Source organism: Gymnoscopelus braueri (assembly GCF_963280865.1).
Source record: "Gymnoscopelus braueri genome assembly, chromosome: 2".
Lineage (NCBI taxonomy): Eukaryota > Metazoa > Chordata > Actinopteri > Myctophiformes > Myctophidae > Gymnoscopelus > Gymnoscopelus braueri.
This window is the reverse complement of record NC_137604.1, coordinates 32,959,402-32,979,845: the sequence shown is the minus strand read 5'-3', so window position 1 is coordinate 32,979,845 and position 20,444 is coordinate 32,959,402. Positions and strand designations below refer to the sequence as shown.

The 20,444-nt window shown below is 40.8% G+C and overlaps 1 protein-coding gene across 2 annotated transcripts; it reads left to right on the top strand.

The window, feature by feature from the left end:
- Positions 1-318: 318 nt before the first annotated feature.
- cUnh4orf33 (chromosome Un C4orf33 homolog) lies at positions 319-12,602 on the top strand. 2 transcript variants are annotated; one of them, XM_080450811.1, is made up of 6 exons: positions 319-367; positions 2,827-3,011; positions 8,869-8,941; positions 9,062-9,113; positions 10,424-10,623; positions 11,320-12,602. In XM_080450811.1, the coding sequence occupies exons 2-6, from the start codon at positions 2,831-2,833 to the stop codon at positions 11,417-11,419; spliced, it is 606 nt and encodes a 201-aa protein (XP_080306937.1). In that variant the 5' UTR covers positions 319-367; positions 2,827-2,830; the 3' UTR covers positions 11,420-12,602. The 2 variants fall into 2 exon arrangements, with proteins under 2 accessions (XP_080306937.1, XP_080306936.1); XM_080450810.1 differs by lacking the exon at positions 319-367 and adding an exon at positions 2,661-2,735.
- Positions 12,603-20,444: the final 7,842 nt, after the last annotated feature.

The following is a 20,444-nucleotide window of genomic DNA, read 5'->3' as shown; positions in this document are numbered from 1 at the left end:
TGAAAAGGATTTGTGCCAGGGAGCCCCTTACCAGATTTTTGTTGTTAGAATGTTTAAAAAATCTTCCAAATATTCCACATTTTATTTCAATATTATTTTGAAAATAGCAGATCTACAAGCTCACAAAGCGTTGTGAGAGTGAGACTATTTGAAATCTAAACGTTTATGTAGGTGTACGGGCTGTAAATGGAGAAAGTGCAAACACCAGGTTGAAGTTCATGAAGGATGGATAATGGCCTAGAAAAGACGTGACGTGAGGTTTCTTTTGTTTTCCTAGACTCGGTTGCTTATTTCTCTCACAAAATTTGGCAACGCGGGCTCTGGGCAGAAGTAGCTCTACGATAGGATCTGCTTTCTTTGAGACGCTGTAGGTTTTCATTTACGCTACATCTTTTTAACTTTTTAATTTATTTTCTCAATGAGTGTATGTTCAAACTCAAGTCAGGGGCATAGGTTAGGGGTTTTAATAAATAACCCTCTTCTTCACGTGACCAGGCTTCTGTTTTGTTTTTCCACTTTCGCTTAGGCTCTGACGTCATCACAGTGACAGTCACTGTACTGTAGTACTGTCAGATTACTGTCCCATTCATTTTAGAAACTTTGTTGGAATTATTAATCTATTATTGATACAACTTCTCCATTAAGGTTGAAAATAGCAGATCTACAAGCTCTCAATGCCTTGTGATGCAACATTGTGAGCTTGTAGATCTGCTATTTTCAAAAGATTTTAAAACTTATGAAATGGTGGGACATTCTGCATATAAGGAGTACTGTCTACTTTGTACTAGAAGTACATTTTGATACCAATACTTTTGTACTTTAACTCAAGTAAATTTAGAAGATTCGGGTCTTTTACTTGTAACAGAGTATTTCTACATTGCGGTATCAATACTTTTACTTAAGTAAAACATTTGAATACTTTTTCCACCACTGAGTATAATTATGTACTAGCATGCTGTGTTGTCATCATGTGGAAAGTGCTGATGAGAGGTTGTTGTCACTCAGTCATGTGACAAAGTAGTAAATGTGGTTCTGCTGCCTCTCTTGGCCAGGTGTCCCTCCTTGAAAGAGATTGTATTTCAACTGGCTTTTCCCCCCTGGTTAAATAAAGGTTACACATGTTGCTTGCACATTAATGTCAGCATTATTATTTATCAGGCTATCATACGAAAAACAACTATTGACTTTGTTCGACCTGCCCTTGAACGAGAGTTAAAGTGGCTGACGTGCCCTGACATATTGACATTATGAGCTGCATGTGCTTTGATGTTTGTTTGTGTTTTCCCCTCAACACTTTTATGTAGATTCAAGTGATTTATTTGACACGCTCATACAAGTATGTGTGTGAAATGTTGATGTGACATGCTCCACGAGAGTTGAGTTTTAAAATATATTAAACCAAACATTAGTACATGTGTTTCAAGTGTAACATACAAAGAATGTGAGTAACCATACAAATGTGCAACAATCTGTGCAATGTATGTGCAACATCATCGGTTTAAAGTCCGCTTTCCAGGCACCGCTGGGTTGGACTGGATTCTCGCTATGCCTTTCTTCCACCCGGAACGGTCCATGGTCCTCATGGTTAATGCCGAGTGCTTGGTCGATGTCTAGACCGAGTGCTTCGACACTAACAACAACAACAACAACAACAATATCAATATACAGACACTTTCAGTTAACAAAGCAGTGGGATGCACAAACTTGGACACATCATCAGTGTTGTTTCCTGGAGTCACTGGGTGTTTCGGGTCTTGCAACAGACACCCTCCTCCAGACGACCCGACCGAGCCTGATCAGACCCCAATCACATTGGACAAAGTATAGTGTAATTTGTTCAATTTTAAATATGTGCTTAACTGTAGCAATTAGAGAAAGATACCGTCCAAAAACACACAATAAGTGCAGGAGATTTGCAAGAGAAGTGTCCAAAAATAACAAATATAAATGCTGTGTGTGCATGTCTTGCAAGACATTTGACCCTGGAAGTTTGGTGCACAGCCTGAGGAAAAACTAAAACAAAACAAAACAAAACAGAACAAATGATTTCTGGTGACTCTGGAGGCGGTTGCCTGACCACAGCAGCACAAACAGTGCATTGCTGGGATGGTGGTTGCATGAAGAGTGTGGGCACCAAAACATTGTGGGCACTTTGTAAATCTGGGCACAGCCAGCCTGGGAACAAACCAGCTCTCTTGCATTGAAGAGGAGTGCACTCAGTGTGCATGTACAACTTATAATGAGTATAAGACAAAGATGAGGACAAATATGTTTTTTATTTTATTTCATCAGATTATACATTTTACTCACTAGTCATTAACTATATCATATTTCATATGGTACATCACTTCCCTAATTAGCAGGCTACTAGCAAGCTAGCTACAGTGCATGATGTAAACAGACTGGCTGCAAGTGGTGTCACTTCCATGGGAGAAAAGCATAGCCACTGAAAATGAGTGGAGGGGCGTGGTTTGCAAAATGTTATATTTTCCATGCTTTTATCTCCTTGTGAGATGGAGATAAACAACTTGAACAAGCTTACACAATGACCAACTGTTGACCTTTCTATCTCCTCCCTTGTTGACGTACTGCCCAAGAGGGCCATGTTTGAGTATAAAAGCACAAAGAAGGGTCCGTTTCATCAGCAAACGTTCCACAGCTATTGACAACATGGGGGTCGCCTATGGACTACGATGCATTTCGTTAATGTACATCCTACTGTACTGCAATTGTCAGTAAGTTGACTGTCTTTTGCAATACTTTGCGAACGAGACAAGATCCTGTCTAAATGATTGATTCTCATTGTCTTTACGTTTCTGTTCTTAGTGAGATGGAGTATGAGATCACGACGACCTGGGACAGTCTCCCTGTGAACCACGATCCTGTGACGTTCAAGATGTCTCCTGGGGATGGAGGGTTAAAGCTGGAAGTGTTCGCTCCTTTCTGGGATTCCCCCGGAAACCCTGGTGGTACCCCGAGCCAGCCTTTCCCCCACCTCTGGAACTATGAAGGTGAGAAGGGTGGTGGAAAAAGTACTCACATTTATTTACTGAAGTAAAAGTATCAATACTGCAATATAGAAATACTATAGAAATGTTAAGTAAAAGTCCGGAATTCAAAATGTACTTGAGTAAAAGTACAAAAGTATTGGTATTTAAATGTACTTTAAAATACCAAAAGTAAAAGTACAAAAATGTTTGAAAATAGCAGATCTACAAGCTCACAACGTGTCGCGATGCGACGCGTTGTGAGCTTGTACGGCTATTTTCAAATATCCCAGGTATGAAATAGGGCTAAAGTCGTTAATGTATGTTTTATAATGTAATAATTTATATCTGCAAAGTAACTAGTAACTAAAGTTTTCAAATAATTGTAGTGGAGTAAAAGCACAATATTTGCCTCTGAGATGTAGTGGAGTAGAAGTAAAGGTATAGAAAATTGGAAATACTCCAGTAAAGTAAAAGTACCTCAAAATTGCACTTAAGTACAGTACTTGAGTAAATGTACTTAGTTACTTTACACCACTGTTAGCTACACAGTTAAGTCCTCAGTGTTCATTTAACTCAGAGAGTGAACACATTGAATAACACTTGTAAAGACACAGAACAACGTTTGTACAATCTTGGAGTTACAAATGGATAAATGAATGAACACAGAGGACTTTTAGAATGCTGCACGGCATGGTACATGGCCTCTCTAGGGATGGAGAAGTTTATTGATTTGGAACTGCTTTTTATTCTCAGAATACAGCCAATGTACATCTACATAATGGAGCCAGGCACAGGCAAATGCATGCACACTGCGCCGCCCGCACACACACACACACACACGCACGCACGCACGCACGCACGCACGCACGCACGCACGCACGCACGCACGCACGCACGCACGCACACACACACACACACACACACACACACACACACACACACACACACACACACACACACACACACACACACACACACACACACACACACACAAACAAACGCACACACACACACTAAAAAAAAAAATACTGTACATAAATACAGCTGCTAAACTGTAATACTTTCTCATAAGAATTAAGTGCAGTGTTGACATTTTTGAATTAGATTAAAAAGAGATTATGAAACATTGCCAATGCTAAGTGGTTTCCGTATGATGTGAGTTCAACCCATTAAGACCGGGAACGCATCTGTGTGTCATTTTTAGATTTCTTTGGCTATTCAAAAATAGCAGATACAGTATACAAGCTCATAGCGAGCTTGTATACTGTATCTGCTATTTTTATTTTATCATGAAAATGTGTGCAAATCTTTGAATATATATATTTTTTAAAGCGAACATTTGTAACTCAAATCTTTGTGTTACAAATTAAACTTATTTTGCTATAAACTTATGTTGCTATATTATCAGTAGTTCTCAAACATTTTCCTGTCAAGGACCCCCAAAATGATATGTATTTGGCCGCAGACCCCCATCTCAAAATGTTTTGTTCCAGGGGCCCCCAGAAGCAAAAATTTGAGTTACAAATGTTGACTTTAAAAAATATATACAGTATTCAAAGATTTGCACACATTTTCAAGGTTTTTGCAAAAATAGCAGATCTACAAGTTCATAGCACGGCACTCTGTGCCGCGCTATGAACTTGTATATCTAGTTTTTAATAGCCAAAGAAATAAAAAATTACACAGATGCGTTCCCGGTCTTAAAGGGTTAAAGAAGTCTTCATAATGGTATTAGGTTAAGAAGCTAAGACAAACAGGATGGGGAGACTAAGGACTCCATCTGCTTATGAGGTTATAAAGGTAACGTCATTAACATTAAAATAGTGGCACAGCAATTACGCCTCATAATGAAGTTGAGTAACAGCCTCGTCCAATTGACCTCAAGTTCGATTTCTGGTTAATGAGCCCCACCTGTTTGCCCTCATTAATGTTACTTATCATTATATTGGAAATCAACCCCACCATAATCCAGGATGATAATGAGCATGCCCCCATGCTATCGACCGCTCTGCTTTGGATGACTTTCATTCTGTTCAGTTTATGGGAATTATTGTTTTCCCTAAAAAGAGAGTTCCTTATGCCGAGTTCATACTAAAAGACTTTAGTGCCTATTATACAATGGTGGAAAAAGTACTCCAATGTTTTACTTAAGTAAAAGTATCAATACTGCAATGTAGACATACAGCTGTTACAAGTAAAAGTCCGGAAATCAAAATTCACTTGAGTAAAAGTACAAAAGTATTGGTATCCAAATGTACTTAAAGTACCAAAAGTAAAAGTAGTAAAATGTTTGAAAATAGCAGATCTACAAGCTCACAATGCGTCGCGATGCGACGCGTTGTGAGCTTGTAGATCTGCTAGGTATGAAATAGGGCTAAAGTGGTTAATGTATGTTTTATAATGTGATCATTTATATCTACAAAGTAACTAGTAACCAAAGTTTCAAATAATTGTAGTGGAGTAAAAGTACAATATTTGCTTCTGAGATGTAGTGGAGTAGAAGTAAAAGTATAGACAATTGGAAATACTCCAGTAAAGTAAAAGTACCTCAAAATTGTACTTAAGTACAGTACTTGAGTAAATATACTTAAGTTACTTTACACCTCTGCTATTATATAACATTTCTTTGGGCACTCGCCGACAAAGTACCAGATCAGATGCAAATCTGGGTTCGCTCGCAGAAGGTTTGCTCGCTGTGTCATGAACATGGTTCAAAGAACCCGGAGAGTGATCTCAGCGCTAGCACATATACCTCCCCGGGCACTCCCAGATATCTGACACGTTTGATATCTGGAGAGGTCTGCGATTGAAAATCATGCTGTATTGAAATGTATTGTGACCAGCGCTGAGAGCACTGAGACGTGCCACAGCCAATGAGAGCACAGGACATAGGTGGATGTGGTGCTTGTTTGATTGTGTAAGATAGATAGGCGTACAGACAGACAGACAGAGTAAGAAAGAAAGAAAGAAAACAAACAAACAAACAAACTTTATTGATCCTCGAGGGGAGATTCAGGTGCGCTCCATGGAGTGTGTGTGTGTGTTTGGAAATGTCTGTCCTGCACTTGTGCTGCAAGGTTTGCCAGTATGGTTTGAAGGTTCCGTGAGGTTATAATTCCTTAAATTGTTACCCTCACTTAGCCTGGCTCCAGCCCCTGAAATCGCTAGCCTCGCATTCAGGGTCTGGTGACGCTGTAAAAGGCGGAGTTTTCTCGGTTGAAAATCTAACCCCCCACCCATTCGGGATTGGGTTAATCCAGTATGAATCAATCGCTAAAGAGTCCCACTTTGGCCACGCCCCCATCTCAGCAAACGGCTGCACTGAGAGGGTTTTCAGACTGAATAATGGAGTGAAACGAAATGAAAATTCAGGCTGAGTGTCAGGCTAATCCTCACTAGTAGCCTTCATAATGTAGGCGTGAGGTTATAATTCCTTAAAGTGTTACCCTCACTAGTATAGCCTTCATAATGTAGGCGTGAGGTTATAATTCCTTAAAGTGTTACCCTCACTAGTATAGCCTACATAATGTAGGCTACCATGATTGGAATACTTATTGTCTCCGCCAGGCCGTAAGGCATGGCGAGAGAGTATGTTTTACCCCCTGTCCGTGTGTCCGTGTGTCCGTCCGTCCGTCCGTCCGTCCGTCCGTCCGTCCGTCCGTCCGTCCGTCCGTCTGTCACCAGCTAATCTCTGGCACCGTTGGCCCGGTCGCTGCGAAACTGTGCACACACACTCCCTGGATGCCAATTCAGAACATTTGCCCCACATTTTTCACATGGGCCTGTTATAGCGCCACCAGGAGGCCGATTTGTGCAAAACCAATTTCTTTATATTACTCCTACAGATTTTATCCAAAGGTCATGCAAATCGGTATACAGTATCTCTATAGTCATGTGATCAACACGGATGTGTCCGATTTCCCATATTCCATCCTCATTGGCTAAGGCTGGCTTCCAAAGTTTGCAGGATTGCTCCATTTTGAACTAAATGCCTCAAATTATGCACTCAGCTTGCGATTTCCGTGAAATTTTACACGCACATTCCCACTAGGCTGAGGAAGAAATGCCACCCCTTTCACATTGGCCTGTTATAGCGCCACCAGCAGGTCTAATTTAGCTAAACACATTTTTGGAACAAAATGCCTCAAATCATGAATGCAGTGTCCGATTGTCGTGAAAGGCCTAAGAACAAACGGGCACCCTTTTCACAATGGCCTATTATAGCGCCACCAGGAGGCCACAATAACCTGCCTGACCTGGCGGAGACCTGTGCTCCAGTAAAGTAAAAGTACCTCAAAATTGCACTTAAGTACAGTACTTGAGTAAATGTACTTAGTTACTTTACACCACTGTTAGCTACACAGTTAAGTCCTCAGTGTTCATTTAACTCAGAGAGTGAACACATTGAATAACACTTGTAAAGACACAGAACAACGTTTGTACAATCTTGGAGTTACAAATGGATAAATGAATGAACACAGAGGACTTTTAGAATGCTGCACGGCATGGTACATGGCCTCTCTAGGGATGGAGAAGTTTATTGATTTGGAACTGCTTTTTATTCTCAGAATACAGCCAATGTACATCTACATAATGGAGCCAGGCACAGGCAAATGCATGCACACTGCGCCGCCCGCACACACACACACACGCACGCACGCACGCACGCACGCACGCACGCACGCACGCACGCACGCACGCACACACACACACACACACACACACACACACACACACACACACACACACACACACACACACACACACACACACACACACACACACACACACACACACACACACACACAAACAAACGCACACACACACACTAAAAAAAAAAATACTGTACATAAATACAGCTGCTAAACTGTAATACTTTCTCATAAGAATTAAGTGCAGTGTTGACATTTTTGAATTAGATTAAAAAGAGATTATGAAACATTGCCAATGCTAAGTGGTTTCCGTATGATGTGAGTTCAACCCATTAAGACCGGGAACGCATCTGTGTGTCATTTTTAGATTTCTTTGGCTATTCAAAAATAGCAGATACAGTATACAAGCTCATAGCGAGCTTGTATACTGTATCTGCTATTTTTATTTTATCATGAAAATGTGTGCAAATCTTTGAATATATATATTTTTTAAAGCGAACATTTGTAACTCAAATCTTTGTGTTACAAATTAAACTTATTTTGCTATAAACTTATGTTGCTATATTATCAGTAGTTCTCAAACATTTTCCTGTCAAGGACCCCCAAAATGATATGTATTTGGCCGCAGACCCCCATCTCAAAATGCTTGCGATTTCCGTGAAATTTTACACGCACATTCCCACTAGGCTGAGGAAGAAATGCCACCCCTTTCACATTGGCCTGTTATAGCGCCACCAGCAGGTCTAATTTAGCTAAACACATTTTTGGAACAAAATGCCTCAAATCATGAATGCAGTGTCCGATTGTCGTGAAAGGCCTAAGAACAAACGGGCACCCTTTTCACAATGGCCTATTATAGCGCCACCAGGAGGCCACAATAACCTGCCTGACCTGGCGGAGACCTGTGCTCCGAGGAGCACTTTTTCTAGTTGACCTTGTAAATGACTCAAATGACCAAAAATAAACAAACCACCCTGGTGATTTTACTCATATGGATATGAAGCATCAACTGACGGTGAAAAAGTACTAATTTATCCAAACACAGATGTTATTGAATGTAACTCAATATCATAAACGACACAGAGTCATATACCTGACAAAATCGCCAGAGTGGTTTGTTTAGTTTTGGAACACAATTCTTATATGATGCGATCTAAGATTTGCCTCTGGGAATTGAGAGGCTCATTTGTTGGTTCATTCTTTTAATTTCCTTTTTTCTTCTTCAGTGGTGGAGGCCATGTTTCTTGCCGACGATAGTAGTTACCTAGAGGATAATTACCTGGAGGTGGAGCTCTGTCCGTAAGTATAGCAGTCACATGCATACAGTATATACTGTATAAATAATGGAAACAAAAACAAAATATATATAAATACACAAATTCTCACAATGAGACATAATATTCCATGTTTGTATTCCAGGCATGGACAACAGCTGGTGTTGTTGCTGCATGGGGAAAGCAAATCATTCAAGGTAGGCCAGCGCACAGTACAGCAGAAATAGAGGGCTAGTGAACAGGAATAGTACAATTTGTAGACACAGATCTGAGGCAGACAGACGTGTCCAAGAACTGAAACGTTTGACATATAGGGTGCGTTCGGAAATACAGCACTGAGCGCACTGGCCAATACAAACTAATAGGCGAGTGCGCTCCGGTGCGCAATTTCCGAACGCACCCATACTGTAGTTTTTTTTTGACCCGGGACTCCATATTTGGGCACAGATGACTCATCGTGACCTCATTATGATGATAAGAGCAAACACCGGTGAACGGTATAAAAGCTAGAGTGCTATTTTAAAAGTAGGCTAACTCTCATATCCTCTCATAGGGAATGCATTGGCAGCTGCAGTTCGAGTAGCGGCGCTGTCTCAAAAGTGGGCGTGCAATTTGTAGTTACCGTGTTGGTCTATATCAGTGGTTCTCAAACTTTACCATAATTGTTAAGGACCCCCAAAATTATGTGTTTGGCCGCGGACCCCCCATTTCAAAATATTTAGTTCCAGGGACCCCTCAGAAGCAAATAATTGAGTTTAAAATGCTTGCTTAAAAAAACTAATATACCTATATATATATATATATATATATATATATATATATATATATATATATATATATATATATATATATATATATATATATATATACACACACAGTATGTGGTTTAACCCAATCAATCCGGGAACGCATCTGTGTCATTTTTAGATTTCTTTGGCTATTTTTTGGAAAAATCATGGACATTTTGTGCAAATCTTTGAACATATATTTTTAAAGCGAACATTTGTAACTCAAATCTTTGCTTCTGGGGATTCTACAAATGTCTTCTAAATCCTAACAGTTTTTTGAAAAAACCTTTGTTGCTGTAAGTGGTTCTCAAACTTTTTCATGTCAAGGACCACCCAAAATTATATGTAATGTATTTGGCTGTGGACCCCCATCTCAAAATATTTTGTTCCAGGGACCCCCAGTAGTTGTAACATCATGAGTTAAAAATGTTCACTTAAAAACAGATATATTCAAAGATTTGCACAAATGTTCACGATTTTTCAAAAATAGCAGATCTACAAGCTCATAGCGAGGCATTCGGTGCCGCGCTATGAGCTTGTACATCTGCTATTGAATAGCCCAAAGAAATCTTTAAATGACGCCGATGCGTTCCCGGTCTTAATGGGTTAATAGAGTATTTATTTAATTAAGTATTGATGTATTCATATAAGCATGTCATTGCCAAGAACATCAATCCGCTTTAATCCCTCATGTCACCTTTGTCCTTTGGTCTCTATAGCAACAACTGCCCCTGTCATTCAACGCCACCATCACGGGGAACAAGTGGTACGGCGTGGCCCTCCTGCCCTGGTCGTACTTCCCGCCCAACATCAACAAAGTCAACCTCTACGCCATCCACGGCGAGGGGGAGAACCGCGTCTACGAGTCCCTGTACCCCGTCCCCCGAAAGGACCTGGCGCCAGGACAGAAAGCCAACTTGTGAGTGTGCTGAGTATGAGTGGAATTATTTAAGAGTAAATATTGTTTGAGGTCACATTGCTATTTTGCACTTTGTCAGAGTCAAAGCCCTTGAAAACCCCTGATCGCGTTGCTCTCCAAGACACACATTATTCACAGCAAAAGTCTTACTCGGGCAGTTTTTTAGCAGTCAGACACAGAAATGTCAACACTGGCTCTGGAAAAACCAGTTGGATGACAGAGATAAAGTATTGACAGGCCCGCCTCCGAGTAACTATTCATTGCTTAGATGTGTTTGCTGTCAGCGGACACCTAGACCAGCGTGAGGCAGTGTTTTATTCCACCGAGAAAATGAAATGCAAATAAATAGAGAGAGATGCTGAGTGTCAGTGTGTGTGTGTGACTGTGTGTGTGATTGTGTGTGTGACTGTGTGTGTGTGTGTGTGTGTGTGTGTGTGTGTGTGTGTGTGTGTGTGTGTGTGTGTGTGTGTGTGTGTGTGCGTGCGTGCGTGCGTGCGTGCGTGCGTGCGTGCGTGCGTGCGTGCGTGCGTGCGTGCGTGACTGTGTGCGTGACTGTGTGTGCGTGCGTGTCCGTGTGAGTCCTTTCTTTTGTGAATGTGTGTGTTTGCTAAATAACAGATTACACCTCTCTCTCTCTCTCTTTCTCTCTCTCTCTTTCTCTCTCTCTCTCTCCCCCCCTTTCTCTCTCTTTCTCAGCCACCTCCTGCAGTATTTCCAAGACTTCTGCCTGCAAAGCATTATGGGAGAAGGGTGGGTCCAGCCAGAGTGTTCTGATCTCTGGGCAGGAAAGTGCTGAGCGCGACAAAAAAACAGCCAATCACACGCTCACTCAGACACACACACGCACACACACACACACACACACACACACACACACACACACACACACACACACACACACAAACAACGTGCCGACGGCTGCAGCAGGGTGACAGTGCGACCAAAGTCATCGAGGGGGAACAAAGTGCAATCGATCTTTATTAGTTAATGATGTCAAACGGCTTGACATGAAATATGTTATCAGGTTGTCAGAGTGAATTAGGTGACATACACACCCTCTCTCCCACACACACGCTCACGCACACACACGATCGCACACTTACAGACACATACACGGCTTGTCACAAGGAATTGGACGTCACCTTAAATTGCCTCAGCAGAGTGTGACCTACAGCGGTGTGTGGCTTTGACATTCAGCTACTGTGCAGCTGGTACACTCCGTTTCAGCGAGATAAACCACGGCCAACTTTTTTATTCACTGCTCTGTGTAATAAATGTGACACCCACTCACACACACAACCACACGCACATAAACATTTTCCTGAAGTGAGGAGAAATTACACCAGAAATGTTGTTTCAGTTTGGTATTGTACTTTAAATACTTTCAACTCCCATTCGATCCGCAAACGCATCTGTGTAACCAGATCTACAAGCTCATAGCGCGGCACTCGGTGCCGCACTATGAGCTTGTAGATCTGCTATTTAAGAAAAGCCAACGTATAAAAGAATGGCTAATTGGCTATAGCTGAAATCTAAAATGACACAGATGTAGAGGAATGTGTTTAGTCCTATATACTTCATCGTACAAACAAACAAAAAGCACAGCCGAAATAGCCGATCTACAAGCTCACAAATGCGTCACGCCGTGATGTGTTGTGAGCTTGTAGGTCGCTATAAGAAAAAAGTGCCCAAAATAGCTACACCAGGGGTTAATGTAAGTTACAGTAAACCTTATGCTATAATTTCAACACCTTTATTGCTAATTGACTGCTGCTATTACCGTAATCATGTTTTTATTCAAGTGTTTCTCACTGGTGATGATTCCATATTAATAGTGATTGCTGTAGTTGTATGTGAAGAAGAATTGCTGATTTGTGATTTATAATGCTTCAATGCCATTTTTACTTGACTCAGCTTGGACGTCTAATATGTCACGTCACTTGCTTGTTGATTATGGATGTCAGTCCATCCTAATAAAAAGAAAAGTAGACTGAAAGCAGCATCATGATGTGTGACACATTGATAACACCCTGATACTCTGTAACCCCTCCCCCTCTCCCCCCCTTCAATAATTTAAAAGTCATTTTACTAACTTTTTCACCTACTTTTTGGGAAGTTGAGAAGATCACAGCGACTCTGATCCTTGTGGCACACATAAAAATGAGCTCTCCTCCTCCTTGCGCACGCAAAGATCACTGGAGACCCACACACATTTTCCAGTCTTTCTTTCTATACGCCTGTTGAGTCTCTCTCTCTCTCTCTCTCTCTCTCTCTCTTTCTGTTAGCCCTGCTGTGGCCCCGCGGAGACCTTGTATATTTATCAGAGGCTTTTCTTGGATCACTGGGCTGGCATACCCCTTGCTCCTGACCAGGAGACGGGGGTTGGGGGGGGGGGCTGATTGATTTTCATGTTGGGCGCATTGCTCTTCAGCGTGGCAGACCCTAAGCCCGTATTGAGCCCTATCAGTTTTAATTGGCACGCTTGCCTTTGAAATGCGGCGCAGTGATTAGGCCGAGAGAGCCCACTGCTTAAGCCCCCTCTTTATCATCGCCTGTGTCTCGCCACCGCACCGCTGCACATGCGCACACATCCACACGTATATATAACACACACTGAGCTATGCGCACACATCCGCACGTATATATATAACACACACTGAGCTGCCAGCTGGTGTTCAAACAGCTTGCTTACAGATACACTGTAACATCCTGAGTGTTGTTAATTTAACCCCCGTAGTGTACAAATCTTCACTGTTGTCCATATTTAATTTTTGGTGTTTTCTATAAATTAATAACCAATGTTATACGTTCTCATATGACCGCCTCTAGCAGATCGACAAGTCCCCGTGTATGTGACACAGCTGATTTTTGAAAGACTTTAAAACCTATGTCCAAAGTAAGGACAGCAGGTTGAAAGTGGTTACGTCTATATTGTGTGGGTTTTATAAATATTAAAATTAAATATGAACTAGTTTTTGTCGCATTCCTAAGCCAATAATTTGATGACCGGCGGACCGGTAGGAGACACAAAGGAGACTCTTTGTGTCTCCTACCGGAACCGCTGCCGGTCATCAAATTATTGGCTTAGGAATGCGGCAAAAACTAAAAAATATCCATGAATTCAAGTCTCCATGGGGTGACTAATCCATAGGAAAAAAAGTCATTTTGGTGGTGAACTATCCCTTTAACAAGAGCTTTGGACTAAATAATGACTACATTGGAACACAGTTGTTTATTTATTTATTTTCATCTCTGGAAAGGAACGGCTTTGCACATACAAAGTTTCCGCCCCAACAGGGAGGGAAACGTTACAACATTTTACAAATGGATAAATTGGATAAACGAACACTGAGGATTTTTTACTGTGCACTATCACACGTCAACATGCATATGTCATCATGAATACACATGAACACGCTCACTGAACTACTGTGAAAAAAAAAGGGGGGGGGGGGGACGTGTCCCTGCTAAGACTCAAACCCTGTTCTCTCTAATTAGTGTGATGACGAGAGGAGAGAGCAGAGCCGGTACGGTTCCCTCGCCTCATCCTCCACAGACATGACACCATGTAGCCTTATCGCACCCTGCAAAGAGAGCAGCCTCCTCCTCTGAAACATTCAGCAGCAGCTTAACTCTTTAAGACCTGAGAACGCATCTGTGTGTCATTTTTAGATTTCGTTGGGCTATTCAAAAATAGCAGATATACAAGCTCATAGCGCGGCACCGAGTGCCGCGCTATGAGCTTGTAGATCTGCTATTTTTGAAAAATCGTGAAAAATGTTGTGCAAATCTTTGAATATATATATATTTAAAGCGAGCATTTCTAGCTAAAATGTTATTGCTTCTGGGGATTCTACAAATGTCTTCTAAATCAGTTTAAAACAGTTTTCTGAAACACTTATGTTGCTATAATATTAATGTCAGTGTCAAGGAGCCCCACAACGATATGTATTTGGCTGCGGACCCCCATCTCAAATTTCTTTTTCCAGGGACCCCCAGAAGCAAAGATTTGAGTAAAAAATAATTGCTTTATAGCTATATATTCAAAGATTTGCACAAAAAAAAACACGATTTAAAAAAAAATAGCAGATCTACAAGCTCATAGCGCGGCACTCGGTGCCGCGCTATGAGCTTGTATATCTGCTATTTTTGAATAGCCAAAAGTATAAAATATGGATAAAGTGGTTACACAGATGCGTCCCCCGGTCTTAAAGGGTTAAGGGGTGACTCCACATGTCAGAAACTTTCCGGTGATCATCTCAGCCTTTATTTATTTACTTATTTATGCGCCAACTTCCAAGTGGGTCTCATTTAAGTTCCAAAAAACTGTCTTGGAACTTAAAGGGTATGAATGGGTATGAAGCTGTGATCTTTATCACTTTTTGTAGTTTGAGGGGTTGTGTTGCAGAGAATCAAATGAAAGATTTAAACCAGAGCCAATAAGGTGCTGTGGCACTACCTAAACATTACTCCGAGAAAACGTCATGTTCCACAAATTGACTTTTTGTTCCTTTCTTGTAACTGTCACCACAGTAGTGTGGGCAATGTTTAATGAGACAAAAATGCCATTTAAACCTTTACTTGTTTCACCTTTCAACATCAACTAAGGACAAAGTCATGAAACAGTCATCAGCACCTATGTCTGTCTCACACTGAGGTTGAGATATAAGGCTTATAAGCAGTGGTGTAAAAAGTACTCAAATGTTTTACTTGAGTAAAAGTATACTGCAATGTAGAAGTACCCTGTTACAAGTAAAAGTCCGGAATAAAAAAAAATTACTTGAGTAAAAGTACAAAAGTATTGGTATCAAAATGTACTTAAAGTACCAAAAGTAAAAGTACTAAAATGTTTGAAAATATATATATATATAATATTTTCAAATAGCCTAGGTATAAAATAGGGCTTAAGTGTATGTTTTATAATGTAATAATTTATATCTGCAAAGTAACTAGTAACTAAAGTTTTTGTAGCGGAGTAAATACAATATTTGCCTCTGAGACTTAGTGGAGTAGAAGTAAAAGTATAGACAATTGGAAATACTGCAGTAAAGTGAAAGTACCTACATTGTACTAAAGTACATTACTTGAGTAAATTTACGTAGTTACTTTACACCACTGCTTATAAGAAAGATTTAATGGAAGAGAACTCACTGTGCCAGTCTTTCCCTTGACCTGACTGAATGCTTATGAAGTCTGTCTAATTATTGTCCCAACAAGTCCTTCATTACTAGGACTGCAGGGGTAAGAGTAGAGTGGTGCTGAGCGCAAAGTAGCACTGAAGCTAAACACACGTGCGTGTGTCTATGTGTGATAACATGTGTCACTGCCAACTAGGTGAAGGCCGAGTGTTTTATGCACAAAGATGCCAGATAATGTGGAATGCCAGATGAACCTGTGTGAGGCTGAAGACAAGGCGAGAGTTACATGAAAGACACATGCAGAGCCAAATGAATCCCGTGGACATTAATGAGGGCCAGCCAGACATGTTCGTCTATCTCAAACAACACCGCAGAGATCAATTCGGCCAAGAGGAGGAATAGAGAAAAGTTTTGAGAGTGAGAGGTTCCTTTAAAGAAGAATGTCTGACAACTTCAACTCAACTTTACTTTGTTTCACATCACAAGTTTACAGGTGCAAAGCTACAAACGAATCGCTGTTACGTTTTGAAAATAACAAGAATAGGAGGCAAAACAAAATATCAACTCGAAAAAGTGCTCCTCAGAGCACAGGTCTCCGCCAGGTCAGGTAGGTTATTGTGGGTCAGCAATGTTCGGGATTCGCTAACCAGGATGGAATATGAAAAATCGGACAGAACCATCTTGATCCCTTGACTATAGAGATAATGTGTACCGATTTGCATGAGGTTTGGACAACATTTGTATGAGTAATATAAAAAATCACACCCAGTGTGAAGTGGGCGGTGTGGTCACAGTGGTCATCACAGTGATGGAAGTTCACTTAAAGAAAAGTAATATTGTGGACCAACCATTGTACACCCCTAACTTAAAAAAAAAACATAAATGTGTTTTTTTTACAGTATAAATGTGTTTTTTTAAAGTGCATAGTCCTATTTATAGGGCTATGCACATGTGTCATGTTTCACTAGCCAATCACAGTCCTGAATAGACTGTGGTTGGCCAATCACGGTGCAGGGTTAGGGGGGTACACTGGTGGCCAATCACAGCGCAGGGTTGGGGGGGTGCAATGTCAAACCTCACATATAGGGGCGGTTTCACCGCCCAAAAAGAAAAGTGTTGCAAAAATGTGCTTCCTGGTGGCACTATAATAGGGCGATGTTAAAAGGGTGGCATTTGTTCCTCACTGTAGTGCAAATGTGCGTGCGAAGTTTCACCCAATCGAACGCTGCGTGCATCATTTGCGGCATTTTGTTCAAAACGGGCCACTCCTGCAAACTTTAGATGTCAATCTTAGCCAATCAAGATGGAATATGAAAAATGTAACAGATCCGTCTTGATCACATGATTATAGATATCATGTGTACCGATTTGCGTGAAATTTGCATTAAATCTGAAGGCTTAATATCAAAAAGATTGTTTTACATAAGTCTCCTGGTGGCGCTATAACAGGCAAATGTGAAAAATGCAGGGCAAATGTTTTTTCTTGGCCTCTAGAGAGTGTGCATACAAAGTTTTACACAGATCGGTGCAGTTATAGGTAAAAACACGAATCGGCCTGTTATAGCGCCACCATGAGGCTGATTTGAAACATTTCAAGAGGCATTTCTTCCTCAGCCTAGTGGGAATGTGTGTGTGGAAAATTTCACAGAAATTGCAAGCTGTGTTCATAATTTGAGGCATTTTGTTCAAAACGGAGCACTCCTGCAAACTTTGGAAGCCAATTCTAGCCAATCAGGATGAAATCTGAAAGATGTATTTGGTTTAATGACTATAGAGATACTGTGTACCGATTTGCGGGATGTTTGGACAAAATCTGTAGGAGTACTGTCAAAAAAAATGTTTTGCACAAATCGGCCTCCTGGTGGCGCTATAAAAGGCCCATGTGAAAAATGTGGGGCAGAAGTTCTGCTCTGGCATCCAGGGAGTGTGTGTGTGCACAGTTTTGCTGCGATCAAGCCAACGGTGCCAGAGATTAGCTGTACACAGACAGAATGACACACACACGGACACACAGACACACGGACGGACAGGGGGCAAAACATACTCTCCCCATGTCTTCCGGCCTGGCGGAGACAATTATAGTTGATATAGCGTTACCATCATTTTAACCACTTTATATACCTCTCAGGTCATCCCTGTAAATGACCTTTTCATCCACGGCACCCCTGAATAACATTGATACTTTATAGCACCTTACATTTATGTCAAATTACGCTACGCATACAAGATACAGCCCTAAGATACAGCATGTCACAGGGAAAACTTGAGAGAATAATTCCTTTTGGAGTTAGGACAGATTGACGTTATACTTGACGTTTAACCACTTGAACCCTAGCATCCCTATTCTGGGGGGAATATTAGTCAAACATAACCGATCTACAAGCTCACAACGTGTCGCAAGGTCCGTTTTACTAATTAAATCTAGAGGGTCTAAGTGGTTAAACTGAATAGATATTGATGAATTCCAAATATTAGTATCCTGCTGTGGCACCCCTGGACTTGTGTCACGGCACCCTAGGGTGCCACCGTCTGCCACGGGGCACCCACTTTGAGAAACCTTGCCCTGGAAGGTAGTTAGTTATTGCTCCACACTCCCTAGGAGCAGGGAGGGAGGGGCAGGCTTTTTAAGTCCTCCAATTGTCAAGCTCCGCCCCCCCCCCCCCCTCACACACAGTCTCTGCAATGTTTTGGAAGTAAAAGATCAAAATAAACTACTCATAATACAACGTTACTCCAGATGAACGTTGAGTAGAGTTGTCAGTGTTTACCAGAGTGGTGAAAGCTGCTAAAACACAAACAGAAGTGCATTTTCTCCATCTGACCGAACTGAGGTGAGTTTCTGCAGGTGACTTAGCTTAGCTAATTAGCTGCTTAGCATTAAAGGAATTGATGGAATTGCGTGTAATTTCACTTTTATTTTACTTGGTAAAGCAACAACTAGTGAAGTGAATATGTTGTATTGTTGAGCCATGTTTGATTGTGATGCTAAGACGGGTCCGCGTCAAAATGCCGACGGCTCATTATTCCGACGGTTACAAACCCTATACCAAACCCTAACCTAACCTTAACCGCACGCGGAAGCCACGTAGTCGGAATAATGGGCCGTCGGACTTATGAGCAGTCCCCGCTAAGACAGGCTATAGTATGCAGGCCTAGTCAGACAGTGGTGTAAACTAAAGTAATAAGTACATGTACTCAAGTACCATAACAATTTGAGGAGCTTTTACTTTACTGGAGTATTTTTATATTCAATACTTTTGCTTCTCCACTACATTCCAGAGACAAATATTTTACTTCTACTCCACTACAATTATTTGAAAACTTTAGTTACTTTTTAGATTTGGATTATTATTACAAAACATACCACTTCAGCCCTATAGCCTATATAGTTTGGCTATTTGAAAATAGCCAATCTACAAGCTCACAACGCATAACACGTTGTGCATAATGGGTACTTTTACTCTTGGCACTTTAAGTATATTTTGATGCCAATACTTTTGTACTTTTACTCAAGTAAAATTTGAATACCAGACTTGTAATAAGTATTTCTAAACTGTTGTATTGGTACTTTTACTCAAGTAAAAATATTTGAGTATTTTTTACACCACTGGGCCCAGTAAATCACTTTACACATTCACCAGGATTCTGGATGGCTTGGTTCCAGGCTTAACATAATTTATAAAACATATTTCGGAAATCAATAATTAATGGGTTTGACACCACAAAATGGCCACCACTGCTATGCCCTTTAAGTGTACACAGGGTATATGCACATTTATAAAGTTACAATTTATTGACTTTAATACAAAATTGGCCAAATGGTCAAATATTAAGTAAGAAAGAGGCAAACATTGTGATATTGGCCGATCTACAAGCTCATGTACAGTATATATACTAGGCTGTTTATGCTGTGACAGGATACAGTATACATATACTAGGCTGTATGTTGTGACAGGATACAGTATATGTTTACTAGGCTGTGTATGTTGTGACAGGATACAGTATACGTATTCTAGGCTCTATGTTGTGACAGGATACAGTATACGGCTGTATGTAGCCAATTGCACAAGGATAACGGCTTTTAGTATAGACTAGGTTCGGTGGAGAGCTCAATGTGTGTAAAACCCAAGGAATGAGACAGAGACAAAGGTTCAACTTAAAGATTGTATTAGAACAGAATAATAGTTCAGACATTGCATTTATAAGGAAAATAAAAAATGGGGGCCCTTTAAAGTCTTAAGTGTCAGTGGATCTTTCAGGGGGGGGTTTTCTCCTTTGGGGAGAGAATACAAGGGGCATGGAACCTTTCCTTTGTTCCTACCACACAGAGTGGAGGTGGGGAATTAGGCTCCAGAATCCAGGTCCAGTTGGGTCAGTTTGGGAGGCTCGCCATCAACATTGGATCGGATCTCCAGCCGAATCACAAAAACCTGACCTAAAAGGCCAGGTGAAATAAAGTAATCAGTAATCTATCGTTGTACAACAGGGTCAAGTTTCAACAAATTATTATTTCATGTCTTTCATTAAATAATAAATTAGTGTCATTATTTCATGATTGTCATTATTTCATGATTTTCATTAAATAATTAGTCATTTTATCATGATTCATTAAATAATAAATCATGGAAAATAATCCAAAAAAATACTCAAAACATGAAGTCATAACACACTTCATCAAAATTA